This window comes from Ooceraea biroi, chromosome 4, assembly GCF_003672135.1.
Source record: "Ooceraea biroi isolate clonal line C1 chromosome 4, Obir_v5.4, whole genome shotgun sequence".
NCBI classification, from domain to species: Eukaryota; Metazoa; Arthropoda; class Insecta; order Hymenoptera; family Formicidae; genus Ooceraea; species Ooceraea biroi.
The window spans coordinates 12,425,368-12,438,609 of NC_039509.1; the positions used below are offsets into that span (position 1 = coordinate 12,425,368).

The 13,242-nt window shown below is 39.2% G+C and overlaps 2 protein-coding genes across 5 annotated transcripts in view; one reads left to right on the forward strand and one right to left on the reverse strand.

Moving 5' to 3' along the window:
• The window catches only part of LOC105278615 (synapsin), a gene marked incomplete at its 5' end in the record, with an annotated part of 44,624 nt that overhangs the window by 8,866 nt on the left and 22,516 nt on the right, over positions 1 to 13,242 (forward strand). The gene's annotated exons all lie outside the window — the stretch shown is intronic.
• Positions 1 to 13,242, reverse strand: part of LOC105278599 (metalloproteinase inhibitor 3) — an 81,812-nt gene that overhangs the window by 4,442 nt on the left and 64,128 nt on the right. The window contains exon 1 of one of the 4 annotated variants that reach the window (XM_011337806.3): positions 8,952 to 10,779. The exons of 2 other annotated variants lie outside the window; for them this stretch is intronic. In XM_011337806.3, coding sequence (XP_011336108.1) covers positions 8,952 to 9,335 — 384 coding nt within the window. In that variant the 5' untranslated portion in view covers positions 9,336 to 10,779. Of the gene's footprint in view, positions 1 to 8,951; positions 10,780 to 13,242 lie in introns of those variants that run through there. One more of the 4 variants, XM_011337813.3, reaches the window with a different exon arrangement.

A 13,242-nucleotide genomic window follows, 5' to 3' on the forward strand; every position in this document is an offset into this window, starting at 1 on the left:
CATTGAATCTCAATTTTTTAATAACATTTATATAATATTCTTAAATTATATCTGTATCAATACCGAGAAAACTTTGGACGTTAGATAAAATTATCTATATCAATATTCTTATCTTTTTATAACGACAAATGTCTAACAATATCTAAAGACGAAGAATGGTAAACAAAAATATTCTGTGCAATAAAGAATAAAAATATCTATAAACTATACGATATCTAACATAGGAAACTCTGAAAACGCGTTTTTTTTCCTTTTCCCCGCAGTGGAAAGTGCTCGATGAAAAGTGCATCGCGTGACAGTGAAAATATTTGTCAATCTGACAGACGGAAAATATTTGTCAATCTGTAATCCCAAGGTACTTGATTGAAGTGAAATTTTATGCGCGCGACATGCAAACATGCGATTGAACGCTTTCGGTAAACGTAATAAAAATAATATTCCGACGCAGAAGTGCCATAAACATCGAAACGCGCGGATCGGTCGGATACTCCGCTTTATCACCGACGTTATGCCCCGAGTCTGCGCGAGTTACGTTCACGGTGTCTTGATTTCTTTGCGTCGACCCGATTTGCATGGAACCTTTGTGCCCGCTCGCCTTTCCTCGAGCAGATCTCCGCCAGATCCGCCGCGATATATCGTAAAGAGACAAGGGCGCACTTATTGTTACGGTAAACGATCGCGCTCGAGAGACGTACGGGAAAATACCGGTATACCCGCGGTTGTAACGATATATCATCGTTGAAAACTTCAGTGCTTCTTTTTATAGCTGCATCCGTCTGTAATATCGAGAACAAACCGTGTGGAATAATTTAAAAATGCAAATAAGGTCACGAGAAAGATAATCACCATGTGGATAAAATAAATAATACTTATTCTCTTATTAATAAGTATAATAAACAGAAATCGATAACTATATAATACACAAAACAGGTTTTTCTTCATCTTCGTTGAATATCTATGATCACAAGAAGATGCGTGATTTGCTTCGTACATACAGGATGCACGATATCGTATACCCCATGATTACCATTTGACGTACGTTTACCTGAATTTATATTCTCGTCTTGTATCTGATCACTACCAGTAAAGCACCAAAGCGGTTTTCCTGAAGAAAAATTTATCGATTGCATGTAAATAGCGCGACTATATAATATAAGTGGATCGATAAGGTGTATCGATCCACTTTGAATCCGATCATTCAGCGAAAAAGAGTAAATTGCAAAAAGAAAAGGAATGATTGGAAAAATATATAATACAACATTGCGCCATTGCGATTCTATAGTAATAAAATTAAAATTAAATGTTACAGTTATGAAATTAATGATGATTTGTTTAACATGTGTAACAGCACACTGATGACACATATGAGAATATTTTAAAATAAATATTTATAACGCAGTTATATGAATTTATATTAATTGATAACTTTATGCGTGAATCAAATAATATAATTTTAACTAATCTTATAGTGCGTGCAATACATTAATGTGAGTTGGCTGCAATGCAATGGTGCACTGCAACTATTATTAGTTTAATACAACAGTGATGTGATAAATCTCTTTAATGGCATTTTCATTAAATTAAATTAATTTCAACTTAATTAATAACGCCATTTCAATTAAACAGTTGAGACTGGTTACTCAAACCTGCATACATCATTTAATCGCGATCTCGATGAAACTGGTTACCAGGAAAAAGATCAAACGTGATCCTCGCGTTGCAACATTTCAATAGGACCGTCCATTGCCTCATTATGAATCGATTGCAGTTCGAGAGAGAGATTATCTCATTTCAAAAATATACAATGGTTTCTTCAGAACAGTTTCTAGGAAAAGATATTATGCATGCGAGGATGACAGTGCAACAGAAGAGAGATTTACAGTTTCATCTTAATCATCTGTATTATGAATAGAAAACATTCGGAAAAAGAACGATACGAAAAAAGAATAACGGTTTATTATATTATCATTGAGAAAATAAATGCAAGACGCAAAAATAAACGAAGAATTCTCTTCGCTCTATGCGCGCTACTTTTCTTTTGCAAAGCTATGTTATTCATAAAATCATGCGATATGCGGATAATCAAGCGTATCGTTAACCGAACATTCAACACGGATAACAAAGATTCCATGGTGCTGATGAAAAGATTTATATGAGTAACGCTTGCGTCGCATCTCCACGCCCAAATGGATGTCGCAGCGCAAATGTCCTCGCGCGGCGTTCGCCGAATGCGCTTCATGCATCATCATGCAAAACGGATTGATCGGGTGGGCTGATGTCATAGGCAGCCGTGTGCATTTTTGCTCGTGTCGCTTTTATTTCCGACAGTAAATAGCACGCCGCGGGCGTGCGCACAGTTTACTGGTGTTCCACGCCTCGTGACGCATCGTAATGACGATGACACGGTGCCGTGCGATTCGTCACGCGCCTCGAGATTCACTTTGCGACAACCCCATAAGCGTAAGCGGCGACGATGGTGGCGGCGAACATCGTAATCGTACGCGCGATTACACGCGCTCGCGAAATCGCGTAGCGAATGCATATTGAGCCGCGGCGCGTTCCGCGCGCGATCCCTCCTCGCGCGGTTGCAGACGCTGCGAGATGAATGTAACATATAAATCGGAGGACGAATGACACTTGAATGACACTTAATTTCTGAAGAATCGCGGTGTAGTCTTGATTTCAGAAAATTACGATTTAATTTTAGGGCAAGAAATCGCAATTCGTTCGTTTCAGCTGTTAACGTAAAAATTAAACATCTGTTATACTATACATTTCGATAGCTTCACGATGAATTGGCGCGGAACCTATAATGATCTTCAAAAATCGTTATGTTGTTTTCGATATTCTTCACGCAAAATCGATTAAATCAACTTTCGTAATTAAACGCGGATGCGATATTATTTCGCTGCGAGCGCGACGCGATAATCATTGATCGTTACAAATAAAATATATAATGTTACAAGCCGGCAGATTATAAGACGTAATTTACGATCCATAATATCCGCGCGCCGCAAAGATTTGCAAGCTTCATATTGTAAATAAGTGAGCAAGGCGCACCAATTAGCCTTAAACTTTGAATGAGATTATGGGAGATCGTTAAACGCGAGCGCGAGTGGCGTATATGCGCGTTGCACATATTTATGATAATCTAGGTGGAGATATACGCGGGGAATTATAAATCGATTTAGCACCTCGACGCTTGGGCTCGAGAAAAACACTTTCCAATCGGTGAACGTAATTTACGACGATGTTCAGTTCTTCATCTCGTTGCAGGAACGTCAAGTGCAGAAAGCGTTTACTTTCGTTGATGCGATTTGTTAATGGACATTTAATATTCTTGTTTAGTAGGATTTTCTCTCCCTCTCTCTCTTTCTCTCTCTATCGCACGCGAAAATAATTTTTTTAATTTAAATTTTTCCACTTCTTTTCTATTTTTCTGCTTACTAATTCGTAGAGCGACTTATTTTTATCTGAGTCGGGCTAATATCGTACTATTTAATAACCGCTCACGCATCACACGTGTACGACCTTACGCAAAGAAATTTAAATCTGTTCCATGTTAGATTAGAGTGGATCGCATTGCGTTCCACGTCATTATCGCATCAAGTATGGTATGTCTAGACTCAGCACCATGCAACGAGAAAAGCATTGCACCTTGGACTTTCTCTCAGCAGAAACTTGTAACGCGATGCGTACATCCGCCGTGAACGATATACGCGGACTGCAAAACCGCGACGTAAATATTTCGCTAAATTGGCGAATTGTTTTGTGTCTTCCGTATCATTTTTCGTGTTTTCTTAAAAATTAACATTCTTGACGCAATAACATTCCTCCTCAGGAGAAGACAGATTTTCATTGCAGAATTCGTTGCAGTAAAAATGTTCGGGCGCAAAAAAATTACTTGTCTATTTAATGTTTAGCGGCTGCATTGTAATTAGCGCAAAAATTCAAGAAGCACGCATGAAGTCCGATATCCGCCGATGGCGAAACTGCTAATTAACGCAAGGATATGTTTGCCCAGACAGGCTCTATAAATATGTATAGCGAAACCTGTTCAATCAACATTGTCTTTCTAAAAGAATGTGGTAAAGACGCATGATACAAGATAAGCTAGTTCTCCGGTGGCACAACGGCGTCATTTATCATCGTACAATCTGGAATTATATTCGATAAACTCGTGATCACGTAAAACGCATTTGTTACTGGTTTCGTCGGAGTGACGAAGCGTGTAGCCAGCCGCTCGCGCGACTCTTCGTGTAAACGTAATTATAGATCGTCAGTTATTAAAATAAAATTACAGCCTTTCGTCCCGGCGGCGATGATTTACGCGTGTTTTGGCAGAAATCGTAAACGCGCACGAGAGCACGGCGCATTAACGTCGAAATATTTACGATCCGACGATCGCGCCGGAACGATTTCATTATTAAGAAATCTTGGATGGCTGCTCGATGTCGATTACGCTCGTAGACGACCGACGCACACACGTAATTCCTTTTTATTACTCGCATCCGCAATCGTGAGAACCTATCGTTCCGCGAGTAGTACGTAAATGTCGGAGTAGTCGAACGCCCTTCGGCATCTCTCGTTTGCGTGTATAAATTTCCGCACGTTTCGTCGAGATTTATGGACAATCCCGGGCCTGGGTCCGTCGACGAGTCAAGCATCAAGCGTGGAATTCCGTCGCTCAATGGAATCGCCACGGGAATTCAGCGGAGCACGTTCATGGAATTAAACATACGGATGAAAATATTCCCCGTTCTTTTTTCACGGTAGCTACGTCTACGTGTTCGTCTCAGATTGCTTCGGTGCGCGTGAACAATGATCATTCCTCTTAATCGCGTCCCTCGATGTTCCGAAGCGTCGCGGTCGTTCATGGCTATGGTACCATGGCACCGCCATTGTGATCTGCTCCGGACACGGGTTCGGCTCTGTCGACCGGTAATCCCATCAAATCGAAAAGAATGGCGCCCTTCACCGTCGAAAGTTACGAGCCTCATTGTCGACGCGTGGGCGGGCCTGCGATTAAATTCGCCTGCTCTGTAAACCTAAATTACTACACTGTCGAAGCATCGCGATGTTGCCGACGTGGTTTGCATTTACATGGTACACTTTACGTCGAAGGGAAGAGAGATTTTATTCTTTTCGGCTGATTTAACTCGGCTGGATCAGACTCGCAATAAAGATTCGGGATTGCAGTTATCGTAATTGTAAGGCAATAACTCTCGCAAGAGAAGAAATAACTGTAACTCTTACGCAATACGTGCACATATTTAATTAACTTGCGGACTTTTCTAATCTTTTCATCTATAGAGTGCTCCTTTTAGTTTTAACTTTAATGAGAAATTTTTCAGCAAATTTGATCTTTAGTTTTAATTAATATATCAAGGCATCTCAATAGTTCTCAATGTAGATATACCAACAAACATGAAAAGCAACCAAGTTTTCAGAATGCAAATAAATAATAAGATCTTAATACCTATTAAAAATCAAGTTTAATAATTTATAAGCGACATCAAGTGTGAAAAAATTGCAAAAAGTAATGATCTAATAATGTTGCGACCCTTCATGAGCAAATGTCAAAGGCCATACTCCCAACTATTCCATTATTTCTGCACCTAATTGATTCAACATTCAGGTAACCATTGTGCAGATATGCAAGATTAAGATATGCACGTCAGATCGATGGAAAACGAGGCAGAACGGTTGGAAAAATATAAATATTTAACATATCTCACGGGAATGATCTCGGCTTTCAAGAACCGCCTTTCAGACCGTCTCACGTTTTGCCTGTTTCGCGATGGCGATCATGATACGACATGCTATATATACTTTATTCGACGAACTTTTTTCATGTCCCAGGGGACGCATTTACATACTCATTAATTCCCGCGCTCTTGTATTAACATGCCTTTGTGCACGTATATGCGTTGCGGTTAAATCTTTCTCAATGAATTAGCCGTCGATCGCGTCAATCGGCCAGACATCGATTATTCCTTTCGGCGCATCATCGCCGATGCCGGTTTGATTACTGGCCGCACCGGCGCGGCGCTCGGTATATATTTATTTATATGCATGTGGAAATCGACTCTCTTGACCAACTTTCAAACCTTCAGCAGCGTATCACAACCAGCTCAGCCGAAATAAATCAATCGCGCGAATGGCCATGCGTACCTCGTATCGAACTCGCGGATTGGATTATAAATGAGGTGCGTAATAGCATTTTAATGATCCTATCCAATAATCAATCGGAGATAATGCCTGAAACTCACCTCGATGAATAAAGTAACCCATATCGCAATCAAGAAAAAGAGAACGAAAGATAAAGAAATTTCTTTCAAATGTAGGTCATACGATTTCTCAAGTATCTTGATAAAGTTCATTGAGAGAATGCAAGGATCGAAAAACACAAGATTACATCAAAGAAAAAATATTTAATATGATAATAATGATCTTAGAATACCACACAGAACAATCACAGCAAAAGTAACAACCGCAATGATGATCAGATTGTAATAAGAACTCGATTGTACAATACAATATACAATGGATATAATGAGCACGTACCTGGCTTTGCTCCGTTAGTATTAGTGCTAAATATTAAGGGCAATCGACAAAGGACGGGATGTAGGTACCGTTTTATTGCAATATTGTTACGGTGTTCTATATAGCGTTCTCGATTGCATCGAATTATTCATGCATGAGATTAGCGGCGAGGTGTGGATCTCGTGTCGCGGACGATCCGCAGAACTGTTCGGCAGAGATTCATGAAGTACAGTAATTCTATCGAGCACCTAACGAGAGCACGCGAATCACGGCAATTACGTTGTCGGTAATTATCATCCCGCAGACTAAATACCGTGCAGGGGCTCTCAAGTGCAATTCTCTATGTTGCTGTACCGCGATTCGCATAAGCCGTCGCTACACGGCAAATCGAAGTGCAAATATCGTTGCACATGGCCAGAACGGTTCTCCAACGGTTTTCCTCGAATGTGGCGTTAATGTATATTTAGCGACTACTTAACAATGCACACGAAAGCACGAACGTGGAATCACGCGAAATGTTTTGCAGCGATTTTCATATTGTTTTCCAAAAAAATAAAAAATATTAATATTTCTGAAGATGTGACCAGTGTATTATGACTTTTATATGCAATGAAACTTAAAAAATGAAAAAGGGAACTGTCTTTTCAAGAATAGCATTTTTAGCAGGACTGATATGTGACGAATAATCTTAATCTTGATTACAGTGAATAAAGCGCGATAAGAAGGGTGATAACTGCACGATGAGGAAAATCAATCGGTACGAAACGTTCCACATCGATGATGTCACGTTTCTTGAATCAAACCGCAAAAGACACTAGACATCGCACCGCATCAGACCTCAGACTTGACGCGGTCATTGTGAAATTGTAACTATGACATCAGGCGATAAGACGTGCAAGTACGCGAACTGCGAGAGTCGTGCCGTGTCGTTACGTAACGGAAATACATCGAATGTGCCCACGCCGGCCGGAATATCGGCTCCAAGGTTCTACCGCTATCGTATCTGCCATCAGTAGTCATGCGAGATAATTTACAATTAGCGAAGTGCGAGTGTAAAAAGCAACAAAGGTAATTAATTTTCAGAACCTTCCAAATAACGTTTGACGGTATCTGTCATAATTTGTCTCCGGAAATTAATCCTAATTGCAGTAAAGAATATGAAGTTAGTTAAAGTTAGTAAAGTTATAACAAGCATAACTTTAAACTTAAAATAAATTTGGCCAAAAATTTAGCCCACGAAGTTCATTATATGATAATGATCAACAATTGAGAATACATGTGCAAAATATCGACGATAATATAACGCCGACACGTATTAATTACACGTTCGATCAATCAAACGCATCGAATACCTACATCATCAACGGTACCACAATGTGACATTGTATGTGCTCGTTAGTTGCGTTCGAAAAATGAATTACGATACCGAAATATACGATGTAAAACGAGGATATTCACGTACATATTCGCTTTCCCTTAAGCAGCTGGCGTTGAGCAAATTGCATACATGTCTGAGAAGTAAATTTAATTGAATATATCTGTCTCGTACCTTTATAAAGAACCATATCACGATACATAAATATACATGAAATTAATAGTGGATCGGTTGTAAAAGCGGCTTCAAGTTTAAATAAATCCGTTCAATCTAATTCGGATCGGTGTCCTCATCGAATAAATGGACAGCGTAAAGAGCGGCGGTAAAGTACATTTTACCTCTTAATGAGTCGTCGTATCCAGACTCATCACGGTCTTACGCGAGTTGAATGCAACCCGATACATTCACTATACAGTTTATAGTCCATTACGCCGGGGATTAATCCATTAAGACGGGTACGCGACGGCGCTAATTAGAATCACTCTCGCGCAGATTAACAGTCTGCTCGATAATGATCGGCAATCCGAAATGAAAACGAATGCCGCTACGTGAGAATACTCGTTCTCCGATAATTCGTATCAAATGTTACTCAAGGTAGAAGCAGACGGTACACTTGAAGCAGTTCGATAAATTCATCGCAGTAATCACGGCAGAACGAAATAATTCGTTCCACTCAATCGTAAAGAACAGAATTACTTAGACAGAACTACTTAGAAAAGCGAATGCGATATTCGTATGTATTCAACTTAATCTACGTATCTTCAAACCCGTTCATACGTTCATATCAACATTATTAATCTAAATAGAAAGCGAATGTAACAAGTTTTCTCTTTTACGAGCGATTTATCTCATTCAAATTGCAAAGTCTACAGGAAAAATGGTTTTTATGAAGAATTACACAAGCATACAATAAAAAGTCATGAGACAGCATTCGGTCTCGCGAAATGACGTCGTACGGGAAGCACTATTCGGACACTCGAGTACTGCTTCGGACACGAGAGACGGGAAACTCTCCGCGAGGCCTACTTACGGTAACAGGAAACCACGTACTTTCATTTGTCACATTACGAGACACTGACCTCGAGATTATCGTATGGAACGGTATCGCCGAAAGTTCGCGCGGAGTGACGTCCTCGCGGCTGACGATTTTCGCGCGGCGCAGCAGGTGGAAGCTCCTAAGACGCGCGTCAAAGCAAGACTGCCCCAGTTCCATCGTATTACCGCTATTATATTCCGCGGCCGGCCAGCATCCGTACATGCGTGCACGCATGAACAGAGCCTCTGAGCTCATATCCCATTTGCGTGAGTGCGGCGTGGCGCGGCGCGATGCACGCGGCGCACTTTGCGATTCACGGCGCACGGTACAAGCCGTATGTGCAGCCCGAAAAAGGAACAGGAAGGCCGCAAGGCGCATCGGGTCCTCGATTAATCACGAATTTCGGACGTTGCGTCATGTATGCTGTCGTTGCGCTCGGAAATGAATCGGAGGAACGACGATCGCGATTTTCTTTTTTTACTATTTTTTTTTAATTATTTTTCTTTCCGCGCTGCTCACCGATAAACCATTCTTGGACTTGACGAAATACAGGCTTATTATGAAAGCTTAAATAATCGATCGGCTATATTTTGACGGAAGAAGATCGATGGTACCGGTAATTATTATTAAAGTGTCACTTGCGATTTGATTACGTTGCAGTGATTGATGTGATAAAGCGCAATACATCCTCGTTGAGAATTAATAAGTTAATGTGCTATCGTGCCTTCATGCGAGGACCACTAAAAAAATGTAGATGGATGTAACGGAGCTGACAATATCGCTTGAACCACGATTAATTTGGTTGTCGCGTACACACTTCGATGCGCTGAAATGCATCGGATAAGCAGACGATTACCTCGCATTTCACGGGTCGAAGCGGGTCAGTTAGCGCTCGATCAGTCCACGATCGTGCTATGAGGAAGACACTGGAATGTGCACACCATTAAAGGAACATGAAAAGTGGGTTTATTGCGGAAGTCTGTATAAGAGAATCTTATCTCGAAGATAATGTGACTCATAAAGAGTAAATTAACTTACGAAAACAATTTCAATAAAAATAAATTTTCTGCCATGTGTGCTGGGTTTTCCCACCACGCTTATACGCAATGCGAGTTATAAATATATTACGTCCTAGAACTATTACGTCTTTTCCTTCCACCGCGCAATACGTCTGTAAACGCGTCGATACATGCAATGAAATTTTCTCTTCCAGTTAAATTTTAGTAAATTTTATTTTTTAGAAATGCAAATTTAACCTGGTTCCTAAAATATTTCAAAAAGATGCTGATTGAAAAACTACGACAAATGGCAATCAAATCAAAGAAATTATTTACATTAATCAACTGTAAACTATCATAATATTTATAAAAATATTCATATTTTAAATTTAACCATTAAATATACTAAATTTATTAATAAACGCTTAATGAAAGCTACTGTTTGCATGTCAATACTCGTTTTTTCTTGAGCTGAATCTGCGAGAAACATACCGCAAATACAGACGTGCGTACATTTGCTCCGCTGGAAGATGGCTCGATTAATCATAAATTTGGATGTTGCGTCATGCAACTCCTCGTCATGCTCGGAAGCGCATCAGATAAGTTCGCGGTTATGTTGCACTGCGTGTTTCGCGTGTACAAGACCAGGTCGGCACAGAAATTAGACCAACGAAGAATAACACCATCGCTAATAAAATTTACATGCATGTCGCAACAATATGTAGCATATCTTAATTGAAAAGACAGCGAAATTATGAAAAAAATTTCACTTGATTTTTAATAAAAAATTAACTTCTCGAAGAAGAAAGCATATAATAATATAATTCAGTTGATATGAAATTAAATAGCAATTTGTATTAAGTTAAATATTAATGGATAGGACATCATATACATACATATCGTGTGTATGTACTGAATTAAATTTTTAGATAAGGGACTCGATAAAATCAAATTAAACACGCGCAGATGGCCCGCTTATCTTCTTCTGCAAAAATATTTTAATATCTACGTTATGCTTATGCGTGAATCATCGCCTACTGTTATGCAAATAGTGATAAAGGTAATGAAAATCGTGTGCGGCAGTCTGATGCTTATTAATATTCTTATTAGGATACTGCCGTATCGTCATAGCCATGCCAATCTTCATTCTATACTACGTCGGTCAAAGTGAAAGTGCAACATGAATTGAACTTAACACACATAATACGGTCTTTAGCCTTAAACTTGGCAATGTACACTGTGTAATAGATTTGATTCTCATTATTATACATTCTAGCTAATAATTTCAATATTATCGCTATGAATAATTATCGTATAATCGTATAATTAATAATTCGGCTTTTCTAGCTATATAGATACACAAAACATTTCGATGCAATGATTAAAACCAGTTGTTGCAGACCAGACCCGTTTTACCAGTCAATATATGCTTGATATCAACAAAGCTTATTTTTATCTATGACTTTATATTGTTTTCGTTTCGCAGCAGCAAGTATCTCCGATCCAGTTATCCGTTCGCGGAAATGATTTCGCTTTGAATAGTGGCTGCTTACGAAGCTATGATATCCCAGCAATAAGTAGAAAAAAAATATCCGCATTGATGTCTTAATACAATGTTACCTTATTCGTGGTCTTTCATTACAGTGAAACATTTTTATCGTTAATCTTGACACACGAATAAGAAACTGAGAGATCGGAGACAAGCATATAAAGAAGTACACACAGGATGATTCAGACGGAATGGACTTGTATAAAATAACTTTATGATAATATATATACGTTGTATAAAATATTACTATAAAATAAATTACAAAAAATTGAAATCAATTAATAAAAAGGATTTATTTTATTAGCTAGCACAGCTCAGATGTGCATGCTTAAATATAATGCTCATAATAAATACGATTTACCTGAGAATATCTATTTTGTTATATTTATATTACATTTGCTGATATTTATATATCTGTATTGGAAATTTTCAAGACTTTATTCATGCATCATTACAAAATAATTTATGATGCGGTACTTGCGCATACACAGACCCTCCCAAGCCGCAGGATTACGAGCCATTGAATAGGTGCATACCTCTTTCTAAGCCGTTTCATTCTATGTGAATCATCCTGTAGAATCCGGTAGAGAAACAAGAGACTAATCGGATTACGATTGTGGTCGACCAAACACAGCTTTAGTAACTCTCCTAATTGCCACTTGTGGACCCTACTCGAATGCTTTTAAGGTTGCCTTCATTATACCAGAGACAATACGCAAAGTATCGGTTCCGGTATCGGTTCCACCACCATATATTTATGCGCATTAGTTAATGGAGAAACAAGCAAACGTACGTACGCGTGCGCGCCGGCGAAATATGTGAAACCATGAAACTGTAATTTTCGTTACACGCGAGGTCACGCGACCGCAGGCGATGGGCGAGATTATTCTTTCTCGCATTTAAATTGCGGTAAGCCACCAAGGAGGAGAAGGAAAGAAGAAGAAAGCAAGAGAAAGAGAGAAAAGGAGTTAGCCGCTGCGGTTGCACGGAATTTTTCAGAGGAATTCGCCATTCCCGCGTTCCGGGAATGTCGGCATTCTTGTGAAGTGAATCTGGAGCGTGCTGTGATTTGATAAAACAATACGTAATTGAACGTGGCAAACATGGAGATGTCCGCTGCAAAGCAGCGTCGAAGTAGTTGACTCCATCCTGAAGTACTTTGAAAGTTGAACTCTTCTCTCTTTTTCCTCGAAACTAGTACTATGAAAGAAATTCTTTTTTGGGATTTTTTTAACAAAATGTGGCGAACATGCTAGAAGGCAAATTTTTGTCACGTTTAATAATAGAGTGTAACAATTTAATACTTTTAATTTAATAATAAAATTGATACTGCTTAATTTATTATTCTCGATTAAAAGCGCGGTCTATACAATAGAATCTATACACTTTGTCTCAATATATCGACCAATTGATGAAAATGTAATATGAATTCTGCTACCGCGATATCGATTGCTCACGATACATGTTGTGACATAGGAGAAGCTGCCACTGCTCTTTGAATTGCACAATGCGCGTGGGGAAATATAAAGCGGTTAATAGCACCAAAATAGATGGCCAGATATTTTTTTCACTCTGGCATCGGAAAAAATAAAAATAAGAAGCTACACGAAACAACAGCCAGGTCTCGAGTCACGAAGTATCGAGGAATCTATTTATATCGATACGAAGGGAAAATAGAGCAGCTATCTGTCCCATTGGTGTCTTCTGTGGAATTCAACAGTACATACTTAACAGTCGT